The 26,429-nt window shown below is 42.4% G+C and overlaps 1 protein-coding gene across 4 annotated transcripts in view; it reads left to right on the top strand.

Annotated features, from left to right (window-relative positions):
- ASCC1 (activating signal cointegrator 1 complex subunit 1) overlaps positions 1-26,429 on the top strand; it is an 82,734-nt gene that overhangs the window by 11,109 nt on the left and 45,196 nt on the right. For all 4 annotated transcript variants that reach the window (XM_066621698.1, XM_066621697.1, XM_066621695.1 and 1 more), the window contains 4 exons: positions 621-799; positions 13,925-14,061; positions 16,769-16,888; positions 24,529-24,653. In XM_066621698.1, the coding sequence (XP_066477795.1) occupies positions 621-799; positions 13,925-14,061; positions 16,769-16,888; positions 24,529-24,653 (561 nt within the window). The remainder of the gene's footprint in view (positions 1-620; positions 800-13,924; positions 14,062-16,768; positions 16,889-24,528; positions 24,654-26,429) is intronic.

Below are 26,429 nucleotides of genomic sequence, written 5' to 3'. Positions count from 1 at the left end.
AAAGTTCATGTTGAAGGATAAGTTGAAACTTGCAGCATGCTTCATTCAACATTTGAAATAAACAGGATCACTTAGCCCTTCCTTGCCCTCATAGCTGCTTTTCTAAGCAGCTAAGTGGATAAGGAGGTGGCAGCAGTGGCAGCTGTCTTCCCCCCCCCCCCCGGTCTCCAGCAGCAGTGGTACATACACAAAGAAGCATGGCAAATCAGGCAGTTGCCAAGCCTTGACTGGGCCTGGATAGGTGGTATAATATCTCTAATGTCCAATGTCAGAATGATTGTTTTAGCCATGCATGAAGTATAGAAATCGTTCGTGAAAACCAGAAGTATGAATAGAATAGATCTGTATATTGCGGATCAGTCAGGATGTACATATATTCAGTGATGTGTGGAGAGGAAGGTTAAGAAATAGCTGGTGTCTCCAGAGAGGCCCATCTATGCTTTAAGAATCGTATTTCATGCTAAAATTGAGCTTCTTATTGTGTGGAAGTACCTACCATATTGTTGGGAACTGGCTTATCTGTGCAATGGAAAACTAATCCCCTGTCATTAATTCTTAGCTCTCATAGGCACATGTAGCAAGTTGTTATAAATCCTGTCTTGTATTTTGTTTTCTTCCAGTGATCACAGGACAACACCGTAATGGTGTTATTTCAGCTCGAACACGAATTGATGTTCTTGTTGAGAGCTTTCGCAAGAAACAACCCTTCACACACTTTCTGTCATTTGCACTCAACCAACTTCCAATCCAAGAAAATTTTCTACAGTTCAAGAAGGAAGTGTTGGAGAAGTGCTCAAATGTAAGTTGCCGTGATGATACTCAGAAATAATTGGAGGGGTTTTTTAAAAAGCAGATTGAGTCTCAGAATGGTATGTGAGGTTATCTGAATTGCCCGGGGCTAATTAAAATTGTTAGAAGCAAGACTATTGCCTGAGATGATAAAATTGTCATTAGCAATACGGTATGATAATTACTATGGAGAGAAGCTATTAGAAGCCATATAAATATTATGTAGCTGTAGGTTACAATTCATTTACTGAAAGTATTTTCTTCATTTAAGCAGGATATAGCCACATTTAATGATGGCTAAAGTCAGTTTGCATCAGAGTGCAGATTTTTTTTCTCAGATGTTAACAAAATGTATGCGATTATAAAGCGTTTGCTCTTCAAACATAAGACATAGCATAATACTTGACTCTTGTATGTGTTTTATTCTTTGTTCCCATCTAATATTTACTGCTGTGGATTTATTTTCCACTTAAAATATCTTACTTTACCTTAGCCAGAGATGAATCAGTAGCACAAAAGCTTAAATCTTGTGCAGCATTTTTTTTCCTTTCCCTCCCATCAGAGTTTTTTCTTCTTCTGTGATTACCGTTTTCCTAGCTGGTTTTCATCTCTTACAATAGGAAAAGGAAATAATCAGGAGAAGGCAGCACAGAATGAAGGATGCACATATACAAACATAATTTGAGCAGTGAGTCTGTTGTGGAACTGTAATCACTCTGTTTTGGTTAGATGTACAGTCTTCTTAAGCATTGAGTTAAGCAAAAATCTCTTCTTTCTTTTTTCAGCCAAAGGAGTTGTGCTCTGTGCTGATTGGCTGGCCCTTGTGGCAGTCATAAAGCCACTCTCCTACAGAACAGGTTTTCAAATTTATATCCCATCTGAAGCATGGTGGGGATAGGGGAAGAGGGAAAGGAAACCAGTGTTTGATCAGAGACAAGTATGTGTACAGTGATGGTACATAGGATTGTAAGCTTATCTAGCAAAGAAAAGTAGCAGCCACCTTCCCACACTGACCCCTGCCTGGAAGGAAATTGGTATGTATCCTAAATGGCTCTGACAGTTGGGAGTTCAATGCAGTTCATGCACTTGAGCCTGTCTGTGCTGAAAGAGTCAAGAGTGCATCCAGTGAACATTGGGCCTTGTAGAAACAGTTTGTAGATGTTCCTGAAATGAAATGAATTATTATTATTATTATTATTATTATTATTAGTAGTAGTAGTAGTAGTAGTAGTAACAGTATTTATATATCGCTTTTCAATGGAAAGTTCACAAAGCGTTTTACAGAGAAAATCAAACAAACAACTAATGGCTCCCTGTCCCAAAAGGGCTCACAATCTGAAAGGATGCAAAAGAACACCAGCAGACAGCCACTAGAAAAGACAGTGCTGGGGTGAGGAGGGCCAGTTACTCTCCCCCCGCTAAATAAAAGAAGAGCACCCACTTAAAAAGTGCCTCTTATCCAGTTAGCAGGGGTAAGAATTATGCTCTACATAGAACAGAAATGAAAAATTAGTAGTAAGGCTGCTCTCAGGAATAGTTAAATAAAAGGGGAACATTGGTTTGTCTGTCATTTTTCAGTTGAAATTCTGCGTGCGTTTGGCATTTGTAAGACTACAATACATCTTATAATATACTATTGTCATTTCATCTTGGTACTAATTAATGTCATTATGTGGTTAACATCTTTCTAGTGAAATTCCCTACTCTGCAAAATGTACATCAGACAGGAAGCTAAAAGCAGTTCCAAATAGCAGATATTCTAGTTTGAGAATCTTAGAGCATGAAATGGTACAGGTTTGTCTTCAGAAAATTTAATTATACATCTTTGTAGAATGTGTCATTCCAGTATTTTGTATTTTACAGCCCAGTCCTAATCAGGGCTAGCATTGGTAGTGCATGTGCTGCGCTGGTGCTATATATCACAAATGTCCCATAAAGCACATTTGCAACAATTTTAGAGTACAGAGTGCCAGTGGGAATGCAGAGTGGTGCAGGGTGGGGAGGAGCTGTAATGGAGTAGATGAGAACAGAATGGGGGCAGTTCAGGACTGGGAGGGTTTGTGGTCAGCAGAGGAGGCCTCTGCCGTATCCTAACTTCCTTTCCACGCCTGGAAGCCTGACACAGGGATTCTCAGACTTGTGCCAGCAACTTCACTGGTGCAGATCCAAGTAGTCCTATTGAGCAAGCTGGGGCTCTACATGGGATAAGATACCAAGTGTTCTGTCAGGCACAATCCTACCCAACTTTCCAGTGCCGATGCAACCGCAATGCAGCTTTGAGGTAAGGGAACAAACATCCCCTTACTTTGAGGAGGCAGAGTTATATATCTGTTTTGTCTTAGCGATCGTATAAAATCGATAAAATCGATCGTATTTGTCACAACTTGGATGCCACATTGACAATGTCTGACGATGTCCCCTTGGCAACTGCTTGTCCAGTGTTGTGGGATTCTTTTCAGCTTGTACAGCCTGAGGATGTGGACAGACTCCTTTGGAGTGTGAGGCCGTCTGCCTGCCTTTTTGACCCTTGCCCAGCTTGGCTAATAAGAGCTGCCCGGGGTGTACTGGTTGAGTGGACGGGGAGGGTGGTTAACTCTTCCTTGATGGAGGGGACGTTGCCACTCGCTTTGAAACGGGCGGTGGTTCGCCCCCTCCTGAAGAAGCCCTCCCTGGATTCCACTGTGTTGGATAACTACCGGCCAGTCTCCAACATCCCGTTTCTGGGCAAGGTAATTGAGCGGGTGGTGGCGGCCCAACTCCAGAGGGTCTTGAATGAAACGGATTATCTGGATCCTTTTCAATCTGGTTTCAGGCCGGGCTTTGGAACGGAAACTGCCTTGGTCGCCTTGGTGGATGACCTACGCCAGGGACTGGACGGGGAGTGCGTCCCTGTTGGTCCTGCTGGACCTCTCGGCGGCGTTCAATACCATCGACCATGGTATCCTTCTGGGCCGATTGGCTGAGTTGGGAGTTGGAGGCACTGTTTTGCGGTGGTTCCGCTCCTACTTGGAGGGTCGGTCTCAGATGGTGGTGCTGGGGGATGCCTGTTTGACACCCTGGCCTTTGAGGTGCGGGGTGCCACAGGGTTCAATTCTGTCCCCCATGCTATTTAATATCTTCGTGAAACCACTGGGAGAGGTCATCCAGGGGTTTGGAGTGGGGTGTCATCAATATGCTGATGACACCCAGCTCTATCTCTCCTTTCCTCCAGACTCCAGGGTGGCAGTTGAGGGCCTGGAGCGCTGTCTGGAAGCAGTGAGGATCTGGATGAGGGCTAACAAGCTGAAATTAAATCTGGATAAGACAGAGGCTCTCCTGGTTCGGAAATCCTCGATGCAGGTACTGGACTATCGGCTTGCTCTGAATGGGGTTGCACTCCCTCTGAAGGAGCAGGTCCGCAGCTTGGGGGTCCACCTGGATTCGCAGCTGCTCCTGGATTCCCAGGTGGCGGCTGTGGCTAGGGGGGCCTTCGCTCAGCTTCGGCTGGTGCGCCAGCTGCGGCCGTACTTGGATCGTGCAGACCTGGCCACGGTGATCCATGCCACGGTGACATTGAGGTTAGATTATTGTAACGCGCTTTATGTGGGGCTGCCCCTGAAGACGGTTCGGAAACTGCAATTAGTGCAGAATGCGGCGGCCCGTGTGGTCACTGGAGCTAGGCGGTTTGAATCTGTCAGCCCGCTTCTCCGGGGGCTGCATTGGCTGCCCATTCATTTCCGGGCCCAATTCAAGGTGCTGGTTTTGACCTTTAAAGCCCTATACTGCTCTGGGCCAGGCTATCTTAGAGACCGCCTCCTTCCGTACAATCCGGCTCGTCCTCTTAGGTCATCAGAGAAGGCCTTTTTACAAGTGCCACCGCCTAAGGAGGTACGTGGGGCGGCGGCAAGAAATAGGGCCTTCTCAGTAGTGGCACCAACATTATGGAACTCCCTTCCCCTTGACTTAAGAATGGCTCCCTCTCTTGAGACTTTTCGGCTAGGCCTGAAGACATTTTTGTTTAAAGAAGCCTTCTGGGTACATGGCCTTTTAAAACATCTTTTCTGTATCTTTTAGTATTTTTACAGGCCTGATTTCTCTGATTTGCTACATTTTGCTCTTTTTATCTGACTTTTTATCTATGGTTTTTATGGGTATATGTTAATATGTTTTTAATATGTTTTTATTTGTGGCTAAATTATGTTTTTAATCTGTTTTTAATATGTTGTGAGCCGCCCTGGGTCCCTTTGGGGAGAAGGGCGGGATATAAATAAAGTTTATTATTATTATTATTATTATTATTATTATTATTATTATTGTCTTCCTCTTTATCAAAATTCCCAGTCCTCACAATTTTGAAACTTAGAATTTCTCTGTAAGACACTGCAATTTAATTCAAGAAAGACTTAAGGCTGCAAGATACTTTTTTTCTGCCTTCTTCTCCAAACTCTCATACACATATTTGAAGGCACACAGCTGCTGGTTAGTTGAAGAAGCCTATTTCTAATTTATATGTTGCTCACTCATTTCATGGTCAATAATGCCACTCTGATACCACTTTATCTCACAGCAGGATCTTCCAGAAAGCACATGAGAAATGAAAAAATGATATTTGAAAACCTGTGCTTGCCGTGCAAAAAGAAAATAAAAAGAGCTGTGCAAAGCAGCAGGGGAGTTCTTAGGATGTTTAGAGGAACCTGAATGTGTGTCCATTATAGAAGCTGTGTGTTTGTTCCTATTCCTGTTTTCAGTTTCAAAAAAGTATAGTCATTTAATGATGTCTTGGTTTAATTGGGGTTGATCAATGGCTCTGTTAAAAAAGAAAGAAAGAAAAGGAGCATATCAGGAATTAGCATTTCTGCTGGTTTTTGAGCAATGGTACAGAATCTTTTCCTCTTACTAGAATAGTTACCATGGCAACCACGTCCATTCTTTATATTGCTGTAGTCTCATGTGTCAGTATATATACTGCAGACAACTCCCCTTTTTTGACTTCTTGAGAAAAATGAAATCTGCATTGAGATGTAAAGATTAATAGACACTAATCAGTCAAGCTTTTCTACTGGAGAAGCAAACTGTCCAAGGGGAAGATATTGCTATAAACAAAAGTGTATTTATTTTATTTTAAGTATGCCACACCCTTCTTTCTGAAAGGAAACTAATGTAGTTGCCTTAACAGCATCAAAATAACAGCAATTACAATCAACATTCATTAAAAATAATATTGGGCAAATAGTATGAAAATAGATCTAACTTGGAGAGGCAGGGATAGATAGGATCAGGTAAATCAAACCAAATGCTTGCTTGAATAGAAAAGTTTTAATTTGCCTTCTGAAATACTATATGTTTGGGCTCTGGCAATGTCTTCGAAGGATTAAGTTCTACCATAAGGGAATCACAAGAGCGAAGGACCCACTATGTGCTCTTACTTATTTTATTTCTCAGACAGATAGTACTTGGAGCAGAATCTCTTTAGTAGAGGCGCAGTGAACACTGTGGACCAATGGTTCTCAAACTCTCTGGGAGAGTTTGAGAGCCACTAAGTCTTTGCGCGGGAGGGAGGGAGGCAGTGGGGATGGGGGGAAGGTAGCAACATGATCCCCAGGATCATGCCGCTCAGGGACTGGGATGTACTCACCAGTCCCTGCAGCAGCAGCCTTCCCAGGGTGTGGGGAACCCTGCACAAGCGCCTGCAGGGCTCCCTTGCCACTTTGAAGTGAAAGTAGAGCTATTGCGCTCCACTTCCGGTTTGGCTTGCCAAACCCTTGCCAAGAGTAAGGGAATAAAAGTTCCCGTACCATGAGAAGACTTCTGTGACTGCCCCTCCACCATAGGATGCAGCATGTTCTCCTTTGGTGCAGCTGCATCATTGGGGGGGGGGGGGGCTTTAGTTAGGATTCAGCCCCCAGTGCAACACATGCTCAGTTATTGACAGCATGCATTAGAACAGAGATAGAATATATGCTTGCAAAGTTTCTCTTATGTCATTTTTATATATTTATTATATTATTGTAAAGTCTAAAAAAGATGGAAACACATTTCCAGCAAAATATTTCCTAGAAAAAAGATAAATCTGGAAATAATTGGATACCCTAGTGCAAAATTAAGATGCAGGCATTTGACATTAGACCCCATAATCTAAGACAGGGGTCTCCAAACTTTTTGGCCAGAGGGCCGCATCAAATATCTGGCATGGTGTAGAGGACCAGAAAAATTTTTTAATATAAAATTTACATAAATAAATTAGAGATGGAACTTAGATGAGTGAATAAATGAATGAAGGGGCTCATTCATTCAATCTCTCTGGCCCTTAGAACACCCTGCAGATACAACCAGAGCACAGCTCCAGTCATATTTGGTCAAGTGGGCCAGAGGCTTTGAGGGGACAAGAGGCTGGCTGCGGGCCGGATAGAGGCTTGCCGCAGGCCGCATCTGGCCCCTGGGTTTGGAGACCCCTGATCTAAGATATTGGCATCTAGACTAACCCTCCTCCCCCCAAATAGGCTTAGGAATTATTATTCTAACCAAAGCATGGAGTCAGTTCAGACTTCTTTATTCTTACTATATCTCTGCTTTATTAAAACTGGCCATGCTCTTGAGAACTATATTCATGATTAATCTTGCATATCACTGGGTAAGGCTCCCCCCTTTCTTTTTAGGCACTGCAGTTCCAAGTTACAACCTCTCAATATCTTGAGGTGCACTACTAGAAATTTGTATCAGAATCATTCTTTCATATTTGTACAGCTTGCGCTATCAGGAGTGTTTGTTATGTATTTTGCTGTGTCATATACGTAACACCATAGTTTGTAGTGATTATAGTGTCTGACAGAACCACACACACTGCCCTGGGCTCCTTGGGAGTTATAATGGGATATAAATGTAATGTACATATAATGGGATATAAATGTAATAAACAAACTAAAATAATAAACTCACAACCCAATCCTATCCCCTGCTGGCTCAGACCAACCAGGGAACCAGACAGCTCAGGAAAGTTAAGTAAATAATAGCTTTACTTGGCTCCCTTTAGGCCACATTGTTCCCAATAACCTTAGGCCTATGCCTTAGACCCCAATTGACCCAATGTCCTTAGACCTATGCCTGTTCCTTAACTGGCATAAGTCTGAAGCGACTCGGAGTGAGTCCATGCTGGAAAAAAGGGATAGGATCCTACATGCGTGGCTGTGACCAAGATCCACCCTTTCCTGCCCCTGAACTACTCCAACATACCTGCTGTGGGAGAGATTCTGTGATTCACTGCTGCCGGCATGGGGCTTACTGGCTCCTGCACTGTCCGTAGCAGGCCATAGAATGATGGTGAAGTATCGGAGCCAGTGGCCCCAGTTTTAAGCAGGTGAATTGCTAGATCCATCAATGTAAAACCAGCATAGGACTCAGATTATATTTGTCAAAGCTGTGTAGTTGACTATAACTACAGGCAGGAGGTCTGGTCTAGAGGGTAGAGCCTCCGTCTGCCTGAAGATAACATCCACAAGGTCGCCAGTTCGAGGCCACTGGCACCGTGCGACCTTAAACCAGCTGACAAGCTGAAGCCAAGCGATTCTATCTGCTCTGAGCGTGGAAGGATGGAGGCCAGAATTTGAAACCAGATCAGAGTGAAACACCTGGACTGTTGTGGTTCTTAAAAGACCTTTTTTCAATTGTAAAAATCCCTATGGCGATTTAATCAGCCTGCCTATGTAAACCGCCTTGAATAAAGTCTGAGGAGAAATCTGACGACCAAAGGCGGTATATAAATACCTGTATTATTATTACTATTATTATTATAACAAATGTGCCCATGCTTTAGTGAAGCAATTTTCAACCACTGTGCCATGGCACATTGGTGTACTGAAAACAGTCCATGGATATGCTGCAGGAATTTGGGGAGGCTCATTTATTAGTAGGGCCATTGTGGGATGTGAGCCTCCTGCTGGCAGTATAGTTGCCTTGTCAATTTATGGGAAAAAAAACTGATGGTGTACCTTGAAAATTTTAGTGCCTTGTCATCATGCCACAAGATGAAAAAGGTTGAAAATCACTGCTTTAATGTTATGCTTTTCTTTGTACTTGAAAGAAGAGGCATAAAAAGTCTAGGATGTTATTTGATCTTTGTAAGAACTGTTAAGTTTTGCATGGCTTTATTGCTTAAACAATAAATGCTTAAAGATAAAATGTGAATTAGATAAAAATGTAGTGGTAGCTCATGTTTCTCCCAACTTAACCCCCCTCATCCCAATTGGTACACCTTTAAAAATTCAGTGTTTTCTGGGAAAATTTGCTAGACTTTTAAATCAAATATATTGACAAAGTATAATATATGTATATTTATAGTGTTATGAAGTAAGAATGTTCACAAAGCTTGTTTAACATTTGCAATTCATCTCACATTTTCACAAATCTCCTGTCATATTTTCTTGGCAACATAAATATGGAGAAAGTATTTCCTGATAAAGTTTCAACAACCTTCCAGTCAATTTTATCTTTTCTTAAAACCTTCATTTCCTTCATCTCTTTTTCTGAGCTTTCGGTCTTTTAGTAATCATGTTTTATGATCATGGGCATTCATGTAGTATTAAGTCTTACCATAATTTTATATCCAGCAGAGGGCAGTGTTTGGAAGCCAGCTATATTGAATAAATTGAATATTTTAGTGTCAGTTATTCAAATCCCAAACATATGTACTTGGGAAATTACATGAATTTAAATGAAATTTGCTTCGTTCCACCCACCGAAGTATGTCTAGGATTATTTCTTAAGATTGTGAACAGCGGACATTCTCTAGAAGAGGCTTCAATTCATGAAAAATTTGTTGTCAGAAATATATCTGAGAGAAAATTTTTAACGTGATTGTTACATGCTGTATTATTGTGCTTAAAGTAATATCTACTTCATTACGTGCACTTTAAATGACATTACCAATTACTTTAGAGACACTGATCCTAGGTAAACCTAATGGTGTCATTGAGTGCCCCTTAAATGAAAGAAAAGATGGATAATTCTTCCTTTGCTTTTATCTGTTCCATTTGTCTTCTCCATGTTGCAAGATAGCATACTGAATAAACAGTTTTGAAAGTGTGCAAAATGAGGTGCTAAGAAACTGAGGGCCCAATTATGCCCAACTTTTGAGCTCCGATGCAGCCCCAACGTAAGGGAATATGTGTTCCCTTACCTTGAGGAAACCTCCATGACTGCCCCATCCCATTGCAGGATGCTGCGCATGTCCCTTTGGCACAGCTGCATCAACACTGGAAAGTTGGCTAGGATTGGGCCCTAGTTTGATTAATCTGTTAATTGTACTTAAAGGCAGGCAACTCCAGGCATATAGTGTTCCAGTGTATTCTGTTCCTTCTCAGTGTGTTTTCCTAGCTTCATAGTTCTGATCCAATTATAGACTAACTTTGATCTGGAACATTAATAGTTAATGGGCAAATTATTCCTGGATTAACTCAATTAGTTAACCCACATCTGCTTGTAAAATATGTAATCAAACTTGGAACTGAATTGGGAGTCTTAGAATTCCTGCCTTATGGTATACTTATTGGATCGTATTGATGGATATAATGCACTCTGGCTTGCCATGTATATCAACAGACAGCTGCATATCAAATGCAGTTGGCAACCATTTGCGTAGATGTCTAAATGTATCATCTTTCTGTCACGTTAGGCAAAAAGAGTTTGCACCAAGATTTCCAGTTCAAGGGAATGTTCCACTTGTAGGAGGCTTGGTCTGTATCCAAGCTTACATAGAACGTATGCACAGCTCACATAAGGCATGCCAAGAGCTCAGTATACAATGAAGTGTTCCCTTCCTTAGATAGTAATGGGTAAACTCTGGACTCTGAACCATTCCAATCTCATTTTTCCCCAGGCTTATACACATTTTGCTGTTGTAAGAGTTAGAGCTATTCTAGGATATATTTAAGGTGCTGAATTAAAAAATGGCATTGGTTTTGCCCAATTGGCTCTAGTTTGGGGGTACAGTAAAGCCACTTTGTATGCTGATATAGGGCCTGATCCAGAACCTTGCATGCTGACTCACTGCTGGTGTGCACTGTAGATGGGTAGATGGGACTTGTTAGCCTGGGAAGGCAGCTTATCTGAGAGAAGGAAAACTCTGATCCGAAACCTCCACTGCCTTGTGGCTACATCCAGTTATGGAAAAGCCTTCAGGAGTCAACCTCGAGGCAAAATCCGGAGCCAGAGTCCCTGAGGCAGTTCATGGCTGAACACAGTCACGTTCTGGCAACTCTGCGACGCCGCTGGAACCAACCGTATTGGCTTCTGCCTTTCCATTGGTCCATTTCAGCGATGTGGAGAGGGGGGATTTGCTGCATGGGTAACAGCCTATCCTCCATACCTACTTTACCCAGGCTTCGCGCACTGGAGAGGACACTGTTCCAGAACCACCATTCAGAGCACAATACCATAGTCTTCCGAGACTGAAGGATGCCAACAACACTAGAGATGTAGAAGCTAGCAGCATATTTGGTCTGATTTTTGCAAAGAACATTAAAGCAGAGTACTGTAATATGACTCTTCCATATTGTTTAACTGGGCTTTGCCTCTCTATGCTGCCTTTAGTTTACAGTAGATAGTTCTTTCCTGGTGATGTGCAACCTCTGGATGGGAAGCTGTCAAGGCATGAAAGATGCCTTTGATGATCCCAGGAAAGCTGCAGAGGAAGATTCAGCAGCTTAGGCTGATAGTAATTATAATGTGAATTAGATTTTTTTTCCTGCAACTACTCCTATCCATGAGATTAGACTGAGTATGCCCCTTTTCCTAAAAGCTGCTTATTTATTATGTTGATATACATTTTGTGCTCATCATATCTATGAGCATTACAGAAATTAAAATGAATTTCTGTTAACAGTTAGAACATACCAAACCTGCCCTCAGCTATATTTCCAGCTTCAGAGGCTCCCTTTATTTATAGTGGACTAAATGGCTTTTGGTGCTTGGCCCAGATTAAGAGAGAGCTCATGAGAATGCTTTGTCCTTGCAGCATATCTTAAATCTGGTTTCATACTAAGGGGTTTAGGGCCTTTTCTGGAGTTTACTTTGGTAGCTGTTGTCAAAACTGAAAGCAGGAGTGAGCTCTGGGGAACTCTGAAGCTTTTGTCTCAGCTGCTTGGAGCATGCTATTTGGAATGCAGAATATACGTTTACAAAATAAATAATCTGATCTCATTTGTTTATGAGGATATGGAAGGTGGCAGTGATTGGACGGCTGCCAGCTGTATTTGCAGATTATTCAAACACCTATTGGAATGGGCAACAGAGAACAGAACTTTAAAAGTTTCATATAGAGTCTCTTCTCTTTGTAAAATCTCAGATCTGTTTCTGTGTCTGATAGAGAAAAATCTCAATCAAATGTGAACTGTTTTTGCTAACAGTTTAAGGAACAAAAGAAGGCCTGTTTCAGTGGTCAAGAATCAAGATCTCTCCATGCTTAGATCTATATCCAATGAGGCTGTAAGTCTGTACTTATTCTCTTGGTAGTGTCCCCCAGAACTCAGTGGGGCTTAACTCTGAGTAGATATTAACAGAAAGATCCTTGATGCTTGGTAGTCCTGGGGCTCTGGAGTGCTGTGGTTGGTCTTGTCTACAACTGTCTTGGATACAAAAAGTTTAATAAGTATTTCCTGTGTTTATGTTACCTGGCATGTTCTCATTCATTTGAAAACTATCTTAGGCACTGAACTTTTAGCAGAGTCCTCACTGCATTGAGGTTTCAGACCATACTACCTATAGTATTCGAAGCAGTGGCGTAGCTAGGTCATTTGACATCCGGGGCCCAGAAATTTTTGTCACCCCCTAATTTATTAATTTAATTAATTAAAATTAATTATAATTCCACCAAGTGAATGGTCTCTGTAGCCTGCCTGCAATAACACCTCCTCCCATAAATAAATCAATGAGATTTTCAGCCCTCCCCAGTGCCCACCTTACCAGCTCAACCCTCTGTTTTATTCCTTTGGGGGGGGGTGCTGCCTTCTGGAGCATTTGTTGAGCTGCCCTTTCATCAGATCGGGACCATTCCCCTGTGCCCAACTTGACCAGGAGCCAATGCATGTTTACTTACTCATGAGTAAACTCAGCCATGTGGCTTAGTTTCACTTTCCATAGGCCTCAATACATTCATCAGCTTGGAAAGAGGGACCTTCTTCTCGGGTGTTTTTGGGAGGCTGTGTTCATCGGATCAGGACCATTCTGGTGTCTTTGGATTCCTTTCAGCCTGCCCTTTCCAAAGGACTAAGGCAAGTTCCTCTACTCATGAGTAAACATGTGATATAGCCCAGATTCACTTTCCATAGGGCTCCTTGCTTTTTTGTTTTCTGGTTTTTTGGCCATAACTTTTGATAGAAAGGAGATATTTCATTCTGGTTTTTTCATTGCATTCCGCTCTAAATTCCGCATCCAGTGGTGTATAGCATGATGGTATTATTACTAACCACTGCGATGTTAGCGATTTTGATCACTTGTGGTGTCACCCTCATAAGGCTGGTACCTAGAGCGGACCACCCCCCTGCCCCACGCTAGTTACACCACTGACTTGAAGGCCACTGGGTCATGCATCAATAGGGTTACCAGATACAAAGTGGAACAGAGTGCCTTTACCTTTAACCATTGTATAGAAGAGGGAATTTTGGCAGGTACAGTTTAATGTGGAAGGGTTTTATAAAGCTGCACCTTCCCAAATTCCCTCTTCTGTACAAATTTCCTCTTCTAGGCACTCTGCCCCACTTTACATCTGGTAACCCTATTGATCAAGGGAGTTTTTCAAAAGATACAGAAAATACCTACTCCCTTATTGTGCAGCATCATCCAACTTTCTGAAATGAAAAAATTAACACAGTAACTGAATGAAAACGGTTACCTGTAAGGTATTTGCCTTTGCTTTAGCAGCTATAAAGATAAGAGCTAATGCATTTCTTTGCAGCTAGCAAAATGGTAAAGAATAGGTTATTTAATTTGAATGTGTTTTTGTGTTTTTTTCAATTAACTTTTTTATCTTTCCTGTTGTTGCCATGTTCTCATATGAACGTTTCAACCTCAATTTTAGCCATCATAACTTGTGGTCTTCAGAAATAAACTAATATAAATTAATTTATACCATAGTAACCTGAGGAATTTCTAAACTTTTCTGCAGAATTATGGTGTTAGCAGCAGTCTGTTCCAGAATCCAGCCAAACTCCACCTGACTATTGGAACATTGGTTCTCCTGAATGAACAGGAAGTCCAGAAAGCTCAGGAAATCCTGCAGAGATGTAAAGAAGACTTTGCTGAGTGAGTAAAAGTAGTATGATAAAAGAATGAGAAGTCTCAATGTGCTGTAGGTATTGGGGGGGGGGGAGCTGATTCCAGAAGCATAAAAGAGAGAGCAGGATACTTGTTTGCAGGAAGCCATTATTAGCAATAAGTAAAAAGCACACAGTAAACAAGACAAGGACCTAATTGAATTTGCTCTTAACACCAACCAATTTAAGAGCATCCCTTTGCTTGCAATTTTACTACAAGATTTTAGACCGTTTTCTTTTTTTCTTGTGTGGTTTGTCTGTGAACAAAGATTGATTTTTTTTTTCCTAGAAGTGCATAAAAAATGTGATTGCCTTAGCACTTCTTCACTAGCAGGATCTTTGACAAATAGCTCTTTTTTCCTCCAGATGGTTGTATATCCCTGAGATTAATTTCTTAAACAAGCCCTAGGCAGAGAGCATCGAAGGCACACAAGTTGTATAAGAAATCAGTCCTGCAATGATAGGTCAGTGATTCTACAGTGTGGGAGTTTCCATATCTGTAGTGTAAAACCATATTGTTTGAAGTGTAGATTGAATCGCAAGCATGGACATGTGAGGTTCCCTCCCTTGTATTTATACAAAGACTTCTAGGGGCTCACTCCTATCCAACTTTCCAGCTCTGATGCAGCCCCAAAGTAAGGGAAGAAACATTCCCTTACCTTTAGGAGGCCTCTGTGACTGCCCCCTCAACTGGCCCACAAGATTCTTGTGCAAGTGCCACCAGACTGACATTAGTGGTTATGGGGGACAAATCAGCACAATGGCATAAGAACTGTGCTTTTCTAGGGTTTGGGGGGCAGGCTTGGTTGTCATTACAACCTTTACAACAATATATATCTGCATCATGGGAAAAAGGATGCAAGAATCTAGCTGTATGAGCTATGCTGCTATCCACAAAATTGCATACAAGCATCATTTTTGGTTCCTACTTTAAAATGTGAAGGTGCTAGACTTTCATCATTTCAAAGCAGTGCTACAGTTACAACTATTATTTAATATTTATTTAGTGCCAACACTGTGCCATGTAATATCTAGAAGTGAAGTGGTTGCTTCCTGAAAGGCCTGAAATCTACTAACAGTGGGACTCAGTATGGACTCCAGTGCTAACCCTATATAATATATGAATATTTTTCCTATGATCACATTATGTTTGATGGAACCATTGAAATCTGACACACTAAATGAAAAAATGCCACTCTAAGTGGAAAAATAATTTGCATATAATTATCTGTAAGCATTTTAATGGGGTATAGCATCACTATGCACAGCATGGTAGGAGACTGCCTAGATGCCAACCTGATCCCTTCAAATCACATAAATGAAAACCTTACCTTGCTCCAGAAATTTCCTGATGCTGCTTCTGGGTTTCTTTCAGTGATGTTACAGCAGCTGAATGGAGAAGTTTCAACAGCTCCTGGTTAGAACCCAGAGCCCCTGGTGCCTTACAGTATTTCCTGCCTAAGGGTCCAATCCTAAGGTTCACGTGCTGGCTCATCGCCAGTGTGCACTGTTAAAAATGTGCCGGTGCTGGGCTAGCACTAGTGGAGCACCGCAGCTCTGCTGCTTCACGGTCGCATGCATTGCTGAGCAGTGGAGATGTAGGTGGGGGCGTGAGGAGAGGTGGGGAGGAGGTGTTCCGGGGTGAGGGGAGGCGGAGGGAGGGCAGAGGAGAGCGGGGAGGAGGCGTTCCGGGGGAGGGAGCGGGGTGAGAGAGAGATGGGACTGGTGGAACTTTGCTCCACCTCATCCAGAGCATCCGTGTCAGGCTGGCCGCCTGATATGGAGGGCTCTTCATTCTACACTGATCTTTGGATTGACATAGAATAGAGTAGCCCCATTGTGGGGCTACTTGCTTTGCCCAGGGGAAGGGGGCGAAAGTTCCTTTCTTCCAAGGAGGCTGTGGGGGTTGCCTGGAACGTGTTGGATGCGGCAGCAGTCATTTTCAGCACTGCTGCAGCCCCATGTGCCAGGCTGCTCACGATTGGGCTGTAAGTGCTGTAGCGATTATCCAGCATCAGGCACATAATAGGGTGCGCGGTCTAGGCATTGTTGAAGCTGCTTTTTTTAGTCACAGCAGCATTTTCAGAAAAAGTGATACAGAAGGGCCAGTAGTTTTCCGATCTATAGGTACAGAGTTTGTCGGGGCTAATGGGGTATGGAGGCATCTGTATACTACCCCGAAGTGTTGTGGTGGATTGGATCCTTTGTCTTCTCATGGACGCTTATTTACTACCTACTCCATATATTTGTGGGCATAACAGTAGAATCAAAGTTGCTCTGTGAATATTTTTTGTAGTAGATGAAGGAAGGGGTGATGGTGGCAACTATGGGCAGTGCCTATGAAGTCTCAAAACAAAGTTTTTGACCCTAGAAGCAGAGGAATAATTGTGAAAGCCAGCTTTGATGATCAGTCATTTTGGCTGCCATCCTAAACATACATCTAGTAGTAAGCCCCATGGAACACAATGGGACTTTAGGTCCGAGTAGACATGCTTAGGATTGCACCGTTAACCTTCTAATATAGGGTAGAAATGAAATGGCACTGAGCTGGGAGTTTTGCTGTGCTTTTTAATATAAATGAGAGAGAAACCATGTTGGTGCTTTGGTTTAGCCTAGTGCAGTTGAGAAAGTGAGGTATCAGTTGCCATCTAATATTAAATAACTGAGTTTGGTGTTTTGTGTTTTTCTTTATAAAGCACAATTGCTGAAGGCAAACCGCTGACTGTGGAAGTAGCAGGTATAGAGTACATGAATGATGATCCAGCCATGATAGATGTTCTTTATGCAAAAGTTCACATGAAGGATGGATCGAACAAGTAAGTTTCCTGTTTCTGTATTCAGTTCCACTCTGTGGAAAAATAAAATATTTGAATTGACAAAAGTAATTAATGACTCTCAAAAAGCTTCTTAAACTCTGATAGTTTCTGTCAGAAATACCACCAGACATCTAGATGATATTTCCCTATAAATAAAGATAGGGCTGTAACGACCTTGCCTTTGGATTGATGAGTGGCACTGCTGAAAAAGATAATTACCGAGTATCCACTTGTGCTGTTTCTACTTAGTATTTTCAAAACTGGAAATGGTGTTCCACTCTCACTAGCTTCAGTTTAAGGGCCTAGCTAAAAAACTGAGCTCTGCCAGCCACTGTATTTACAAGTACCACCATTTTTTAATGCCCTTGCCTTGACCATTTGGCCATGTTCTTACAAATGTATGTTTACCATGTATTAAACTTGGTCACTTTCTTTTCTATTAAACCTGTGGAAGTGTAAGCTGTTTCTATTGCTTTTTGTTTCAATGTATACACTGAGGATTTAGGCCTTTTTCTTCCTGGTCTTTTGAAATACATGTACAGTTTCCTGAAAGAAACATCAGAGTAAATGATCATGACAACATTCAGTTAACAAGTGTTTAGTACATCATCTTAAATTAGTTTTCAGCTTTGTAAATGAGTACTATGATTTTCTTTAGCTCTCTGCCTTATAAGCAACCTGTGTGTTCTGACTGGTGATAGAAACAAATTGAATAATGCTGATCTTTTCAAAAGGAGATCTGTATTACTTCTTTGTACTGCTGTGCTTTGGTGAAGCTTGAAATTTCTTTCTAGGCAGTGGCTAATTAACAAACAACCTGAATCGCCATTTTAAGACTATTGCGTATTGCAGATGGGGCTTCTGAGAAAGAGTTCTGTTAAGCTGGAAAGTTCACTCATTACTTTGTGATTTTTAGTTGGTTCTAATTACGGTATTATGCTGCTGTTGTGCAGATTCTGACATGTAATTTCACCCATCTGAAAAGAATTAAATGTAAATGCTCTATTGTTTAGTTTTGTCATACAAGAGATTGTGATGCCCCTCTATCTTCAATTATTCATTTGATGTGAATGACCCTTGTTTGACTCAGGATTAGTGTTCATTGTCATGTCCTGCTAGGTAAAGTTTCTGTAAAGTGAAGAACTCTGCCAAATGTTTGCACTATGGACTAATACAGATGTTAAAAGGCCTGTCCCTCAACAAGAGCGCAGGCTGTGAGATTCCACTAAGACCTCTATGTATGTACAGGTCAGGTTCCAGACGTCTTTATGTAAGTTGTTAGGTTGAAACAGCTGGTTTTTGCCAGCGCAGCACTATTGCATCTGTGCAAAAGAACCACGAAAGGAAAGCGTTGACACAGCTGTTCATAACTCAGACATCTGTAACTCGGGGAGCCTGTGTACACTTAGTCTTCTCCTACTTTTTCCATTCCAGGTGTGAATTCCTGCCTTTCTTCTAATGGCCTTAATATAGTTAAGGATAACCGGACCAATATGGTTAGTACTAGTTAAGGTTTAAAGAAGATTAGCATGGTAGATACATAGATAGATAGATGTTACCTTTTTTCCCCTTGGCTCTCCTTTTAGGTCACCTTAGTCTCTGTATCTTTCCTCCTCCCTTTATTCTCTGTTGCTTCTCCCTCCCTTGAAAAAAGCAACTATTTTTGCAAATATGAATCTTGGAAGTAAAATAAATCATGTAAAATTAATATATGCAAATCTGTCCAGTACCTCCACTGTATATAATTTAGCTTTTTGTGATGCAGCTGTGGTTTTTAGACACTTGCATTGTGTGAAGTTAATGTTCCTCCTTGCTGATTTTTACCCTCTCCCTTCCTCAAAATCTGTTTTTCTGAAAAGTTATCGCTTTTCTTGTGTCCCTTGTCTTTTTTGCTTCAAAAATTATCATAAAAGAATATAGCTTATTCCTGTTTTGCCTAAATCTGCTTCTGAAGTTCTGCAGATTTTCCATAAAATTACCTGGGTTCATGTATCATGTTTTTAGCTGCTGTTTTAGCTCTGGAAGAAGAATTTCTTGAGAAATATGAATGGTGACTAAATATTTCATATGAGACGGACAGCCCAATGCTATCCTGCTCTGGAACAGACAGGCTGGCTGGTCTGCACTGTATCCAGCACAGGGCAGGAGGTGGTTGCCAAAGTAAGAGAATTTATTTCCCCTTATGCTGTGTAGTACGGCAGCAACCTCAGTGGGGCTCCTCAGATAGCTGGTGCAGATCCGAGCAGCCCACCGTAATGCTGGGCTGCTCAGGAGGGAGGTTAGGATCCAGCCTAGGCTGCCCAGACTGGTCCCACCCCTCCCTTCCAGGCCTGGTTCACCCACTGGCCCTCCTTCCCTCCACCCATAAATGCCTCTGTTCCACCCTCCCTCCACCCTCCCTAACCCCCTGTGCCAGCCTCCCTAGGTCAGCGCAAACTCGCCAGGTCCAGGCCATGATCTGGCACCAGGAGGCAGACATGCATCCTTTTGCTGGCCTACCTGGCTCTCTGGTCGTCGCAGATACACTTTATGGCATGTTTGTGATTCTCCTGGGCCAGCAGAAAGGACTTAGGCTGGCCCATTGCGTGCATTGGATTGTGCTTGATATCTCTCAAATGAATTGATTCATTGTTTTTATCTAAGAAAATTTTCTTTGAAATCTCAAAGCCTGTAACAAGATTAATTTCAGCAGATTTGCATTGAGAATACTTAACTCACATGGCTTATCTTGATCATGATGCTTGACATTCTTGTCAAAATGAGTCCAAATTCTGCAGGAATATTGCATGTTGTGAAAACAAAGCACAGCAGAGGATACAGAAGTAATTGTGGGATTTGTAAGGACGTAGGTTAGGATATGAGAGACAAATAAGAAGTTGTTTGATATGCTGAAACCCTCTTCCCGATGGTAGGAATTCTTCTTGGGACTTCTTTCAAATTTCTTTGAAACTTGTCTTTCGCAAACCCTTCCTTTTGCAAATTTGTCAAGACTTTCTGTATAGAACCACTTCAGGATCTCCATATAGTTTGATATGAAAGTTAAGGTCCTAAGGATTCAGATAAACACCCCAATTCTAACTAAATCATCATGTGGCAATACAGTGGTGCTGGTGCAGGCTCTGCTCATTCCATGAGGGATTTTTGGCTGGTGGAGGTCTCCTGGGATAAGGTAACATTTTTCCCTTTGCCCTGGGGTAAGGCCCAGCAGCCACTATGGGTCAACTTGGACCTGCACCAGCGATATTGCTGGTGCAAAACCACATTAATCCATGCAGGCAGATCAGGCCCTGAAAGGGGTCAGGAGTTGGTGTGCAGTGCCACTTATATCATCCCTTTCTGGGCCCGATTTGCCCACTCCATCTCCTCCCCATTTTGCTATCCCCTGTTGCATTCAAACCCTCCCTCCTCACTTTGCACTGGGCTTACTTGCTCTGATAGGCCTCCATTGCTCCAGGAAGGCCCTGGCTTTCCCACCGGTGCGCCAGCTCTCTACACTGCCACAAAGCGCTTTATGGCACTTTTGCAGCAGCCTGCACTGGTAGAACATGTGTTCGCCCATGCAGGCCTTGGTTAGGATAGGGCCGAAACTCCCTAGATTCCCTCTTGTGATTATATGCATATTTTCAGTTCTGTGGTACTCATTAATATGAAACAATGACCCTCTCTTCTACCACCATCAGAAAAAAACAAAACTCATCCAGCTAACTGATTTAGGGTGCAATCCCAACACCTTATGTCAGTGCTTTCCAGCACTAAGGGCAGGACAGCTCTGAGGTAAGGGAACAAACATTCCCTTACTCTGAGGAGGCTTCTGTGAGTGACACCCAACTGCAGGATGCAGCATATGTCCCATTGGCACCGCTATGTCAAGGCTGGAAAGCACTGACATAAAGGGTTAGGATTGCACCGTTAGTCATATAGAGACCAGTCAATATATAGTCAATGTGATATAGTCAATGTGAGAGGCAGATGTCCTTCCCATTCTGTATGTATTCCTGAATAACTGATGCTGTGAAGCAGAAGTGTTGAATCTTTAAGCCTTGGTGATGTTGGAGGTGCTCTCTGTTTGAGAGGGGTTAGCGGAGGCAACAGTGAGATAAGGTCATGCTTTGATAGCTCCCTTGTAGCAGACTCTCATTATAATTCATTTTAATTTGTCTCATTTCTTTGATTAATTTCATAACATAATAAAGCACCATATTCACTTGAGCTATTCTGTTAATTTGTTTTAGTATCATCTGTAATGATACTTCTTTCATTTGTCATTGCTAATTTTAAAAATCACTGATGTATCACCCACATGCAATTCTTTTTTTAAAAAAACCTTTAAAATTCAATCCATAAGACTAGAAACTTAACTGGTAACAGCCTCAAAGGGGCAGCTAAAAGTCAGCAAGCAGTAGCATTAGCTCATCAAGAACTGTCAAACAAATGGTGGTCTGAGGGAGAATAAACCTTATTATTATTCCTTCTCGGTTCTCTGAGCAGGACTTAAAGAGCCAAGGTGGCAACATATAGTTTTCCAACAGATTATGTTTCTAATAGCCTTGGTGATAATATTGTATAACTTCATATTTGTGATCATTTTTTATTTTAATGGGTAGGAATATTTGGTTCTAATGAATGCTCTCTGTCCATGGTTCTATGAGCCTTGCATAATGCTTTGAAAGGAGAGACAGTATGTAAGAGCTGCAGAGGTTTAGAGAAGTGTTTGTTCCTTGGTTTGTACATCTAGTTTACAATTAGCTTTAATATGAGTCAACACTTCCATGCAGTAAGAAGGGGGAAAATGTGTTTTCCAGCAATATCATGTACCAAACACTTAACAAACTTTCTGGGTCCCTAATTTGGCTTTTAAATAACATTCAGCTATAACCAGAAGAAGATGCCTTTAAGAAGATGCCTTTTATATTTTCTTTTCCTTGAAGGAATCCACATCGAGAACCTCAAATACACAAGAATGTGCCTTGGTGTTGGCTCTTGAACTGAGCAAGATGCTGAGTGAAGAACTAATTTCTTGATTCTACTGATGAAAATGGCTAATTGTACAGGTGGTGCCTTGGTATCCATGAGGTTCCCAGACCCCTTCGGATACAGAAATCTGTGGATAATCAAGTCTGCGAATTGCAGCACCTGTCCTCCAGTTGCATTCTGAGGCCTTCCAGAGGCCTCAGAAGGCCTGCTGAGTGTCGGGAAGGCTGTGCATGGCCTCCCTGGCCCTCAGAAGGGTCTCAGAACACAACCTGACACAGCTCTGGTCACAATCAGAGGTGGGGCAGATCTGCAAGTTCAGGACCTGCAGGTGAGGTAAAACCTTAGGTCCCAAATCCCAGGATAAAGAAGGAGTTCATTACCATTGATGGCTCTGTTAATTGTCAACATCAGCCAAAGGCTGTCCTGGTCAACTGCCCTTTTATGGGCAGATGCTCTAGGCTGGGAACATTGTCTTACTGCTTTTTAATCATTTTCAGTCATTCCATTCCTCCTGTGAGGAACCCTTATATCAAAGCAGACGTGAAAATACAAGGAGATGCCATATTTTAGGAGCTCACATTTTCCTTCTTTCTGAATTGCCATCAACCTGTGCTTTGAATAGGGTAAGGTAGGAAAGCTAGATTGTGAGTATTGATGCAGCATATATTTTTGCTAACCATTGAAAACATTCCTAGACAAAGCAGCAGCTGAGCTATACTGCCGTTTTAACCAAAACAGTTGTACTAAGCAGCAGATAATGGGCCTTTCATTCTGTCTGTTTCTCATTGCATTTGCTGTGTTTGGGTATGTGTGTGTTTTACAGTGTCAACAAAGAAACCTGTCCAAATGAAGCTTGAGTCTAAGATTGTGTTTGCACTCATGCATTTTTGCATGTTAGTGCCAAAATGGATGCACGCTAGTGCACATCCAAACAGAGGGATTTGTGGGATGACCTACCCCTGCAGTACCTTGTCCTGGTAAAATCTACATTGTGAAGGAAAGGCGGCATTGTCCCAGGACTGATTTTTGACAATCCGTTTTTGTCCTGCCTGGCCACGCATAATAAAAGACACATGCACATGTGTGCTTGTCCTGACTCTTCCCATTGTGTTCCTTTTGAAAGTAGGTTTATCAGTGCAGATTGGGGAATGTCTTATACAAACCACCCCATGTGATTAAGGAAACAGGGTTGAAGCCACTGTGATGTGGGGAAGGGGGCCAAGATGTATGCCAGGTTGGAGATAGGTAATGAAAAGTACAGGCATGGGTAAAAACAGTGTTTGACAGTGGTGGTTCTGGGCTTTTTGTGCCCAGGGCTGCCACTTTGTTTCCCCCATGCCTATAAACCAGAAATAATTGCAGTGACATCACAACACCGCAGTTCCTTCAGGAATCGTGCCAGGAGCACAAGTGTACTCCTGGTGTGATTCCATGCTGCTCTGGGCTGCCAAGCTTCCTTTCCTACAAGGAGAGGAGAGACGCAGCCCAGAGCAAGACGCTGCTGCTCTGGGACAAGTCTTTCATCTACATGGAGGAGATGAAAGACGCAGCCCAGAGTGGCGTGGAATCGTGCCTGGAGTGGCTGCCATTCCAGGAGCGATGCCACTCTGGGCAGCATCTTTCGTCTACTCAAAGGAGACAAAGTACATGGCCCAGAATCACAGCAGAAGAAGCAATGAGTTGCTGCCTCTGCAACCGCAATTTAGCTCTGGACTGGGCCCCCCTCCTTTATATGAGAAGAGGAAAGGGGCGGCCCAAAGTGGCAGCTTACTGGGAGTTGTGACTCCCAGGGTGCTGCTACTCTAGGCCGCCTCCCTCCTCTCCTCCTGGAGGAGAGGAAAGAGATAGCCTAGAGCAGCAGCATGTCACAACTCCTGGTGCATTGCCGCTCTAGGCTGCCTCCTTCCTCTCCTCCTATAAAGAAGGAGGGGCGGCCCAGTCTGGCACTGAATCACAGCTGGATTCTCTAGCCACAATTCTGGGCTGCCCCCTCCTTCAGGAGGAGGGCTTTTTTTAAAAGGGAAAGAAGCTGGCGGAGCTGTTGGCTTCTCTTTTTTTTAAAAAAAAAAAAAGATAAAAGGGGGCGAGGCTGGTGGCACTGTCCCTGCCATTTGTACCCATTGCCCCTCCTAGGTATGCCACTGGTGATTGTCATTCAGTTTATAATTTATATCAGACAAACATCCTTTACCAAATTCCTGATTTACACATGCAGTCTTGTACACGGAACAGGATAAACTGTCTTTACTGAGAAGTCGAAGCATATTCAGATGAGGCAATACTTTTTTTTTGTATTGAAGAAGATAATTTCCCCAGGCTTGCTGATAAAGTACAGTGGCAAATGTGGAGGAAATGTCTGCCTTAGGGCCCAATCCTATGCATGTCTACTCAGTAGCAACTCCCATTATAATCAATGGGGCTTACTCCCAGATAAGTGTGGATAGGATTGAAGCCTTATACACCAGATCCACCCTTACCGCATTTGCCACAGATAGTCTGCTACCTTGAGCTCCCTGGAGAAATGGAAGTATACAAATGCAATATATATTATTTTAGTAATAACAGTTTCACAAAATTTTCATTCTGCTCTGAGTTATGAGCAGAATCATTTTAATATATAAATGAAAGTCATAATTACCTTTTTCATTTTCTTTTCCTTTCCAAAGGCTGCAGCAAATAGCAGATAGACTGATGGATCGGTTTGTTACCTCTGGGCTAATGATGAAAGAGTGGGATAGAGTGAAACTCCATGCCACTGTCATGAACACAGTCTTCCGGAAAGATCCCAATGGTGAGCATTTGTAAAGGTCGTCTTGAGATAATGTAGCAGCTGCTTTGATCCCTATATGATTCCTGCCTTTGCAGTTGTTCATTTATCATTGTTTTATGACCTTTGTGCAGAAAATAATGGGTTCATGACCTTCACAAGGACTTTGGTTCCTACATTAAGGCTGCATGTATCAGGAGTAGAAGCCAGGAGGAGACCTTTAGCTGAAACATTAAACTCATTTTTTGTCAGGCAAACATTTAGTTCTTTCTTCATGTTGCGGGGGGGGGGGGATTCGGATCTTGTAGTACTTATAAACAATATTGTCATTATTTCACGAACATTTCCTACTTTTTTAAAAAAAAATTGGTTAGTCAAGATTTGATGCTCATTACTGCTGAGTACATAATGCCTGCCTTTCTGCCAGAACATGCTCTGTAGTACCAACTTGTAGCGTATTTTTTATGAGAATAGCTAAGAACAGAATGATAACTGAATTCCTGTTTAATCAAACTCTAAAAATACATTACATTAGTACTAGTATGTTGCTGAGGGCAAGCTTCTGTGTATAGATATGGTGTATTCTGAGGATTTTAGAGTGGCCAAGCTAATTAGATTCAACCAATTATATGTTTACCCACCTCACTAATTTGTCTTCAGTTTGGTCATTGAAAGAAGAAAGACAGATAGTGGACAGGGCTCTGTGGAGTCTGTATCAAGGAATCCATACAATTTCAACCCTGGGTTCAGCATAAATTAAGGCAGGTTTGCAATTAAGGCTATAAAAATTACTGGTCCACAGCAGTTTTTTACTAGCCTGACTGGAGGCACTTTCCACAAGCAACCAGGTACGTTTCTGTTAACACACGTGAATTAAGGGCTATTTCACATGTTTATGTTGTCCTATTTGCTACCAAGATTCAGGTTTCCAACAAATATCAGAATTTTCGTTATGACAAGATTGATCAGTGTAAGAATGTATAGATCTGCTTCTTATGTAGCTATATATTGGTATAATATTTAACAAATGAGGAGGAAAGATGTAGCAATTAGAGTTATTTGGCCAATATATCAGTGTAATGTGACTACTAAATCTGAGAAGGAGTTTGAGTACTATTGTGGGGCCATCCCACCACGGAGAACCCAGTCAGTGTCTCTCTTCCCCCTCTCCTTGTCGGGAATCTCAGCACTTGGGTGGGGAGGGGGAGTTTTACTTCTTCTTCCATGCATTGGTGCTTGCTTTGAAGCACAGGAAGAAGAAGCCTTCTCTTCCTCAGGGTCTGCCTGTGGTAGCCTTCTTGACCTAATTACGGGTTTCTTTTTTATGACCCTATCATGGCCTCATGAGGCCCAATAAACCACCCCAACCAGTTTGCCACCTCACCCCCCTGCTGACCTGTGACTGCCCCAGATACACCTGCTCAGGTTCCTTCCTGAGGGCTATTTTCAACCTGCTCCCCATCTCTGGTGGTGGGGCTGGCAGCTTGTTGGCTTCCCTGTTCTGGAGGCTGGGCTACCTTTCCCCTGGTTCTCATGTTGGGCACTGCCTCCCTGAGCAGGGCTTGTGCTCATTAACAAACAACATGCCTGCTGCTATGGGAGATGTGGCTGCCTCTTCCGGAAGGCTTCTGAGGGCCTGCTGTGTGGTCTTGGCTGATGGGCTCATGGGGGTCAGCCACCCTGGAAAAAGGCGAGTCTGTCCACAAGAATCTCTTGCACAGTCTGCTACCTTTGACTTTTGAGGCTTCCTCACGTAGTGTCTTGTATTATTCCTTGCTTCCATGAGGGCCAGAAGCATGC

This window comes from Tiliqua scincoides, chromosome 3 (assembly GCF_035046505.1).
Source record: "Tiliqua scincoides isolate rTilSci1 chromosome 3, rTilSci1.hap2, whole genome shotgun sequence".
In the NCBI taxonomy this organism is placed as follows: Eukaryota; Metazoa; Chordata; class Lepidosauria; order Squamata; family Scincidae; genus Tiliqua; species Tiliqua scincoides.
The sequence above is the reverse complement of the archived record's forward strand: the minus strand, read 5'-3'. Positions and strand labels throughout refer to the sequence as shown.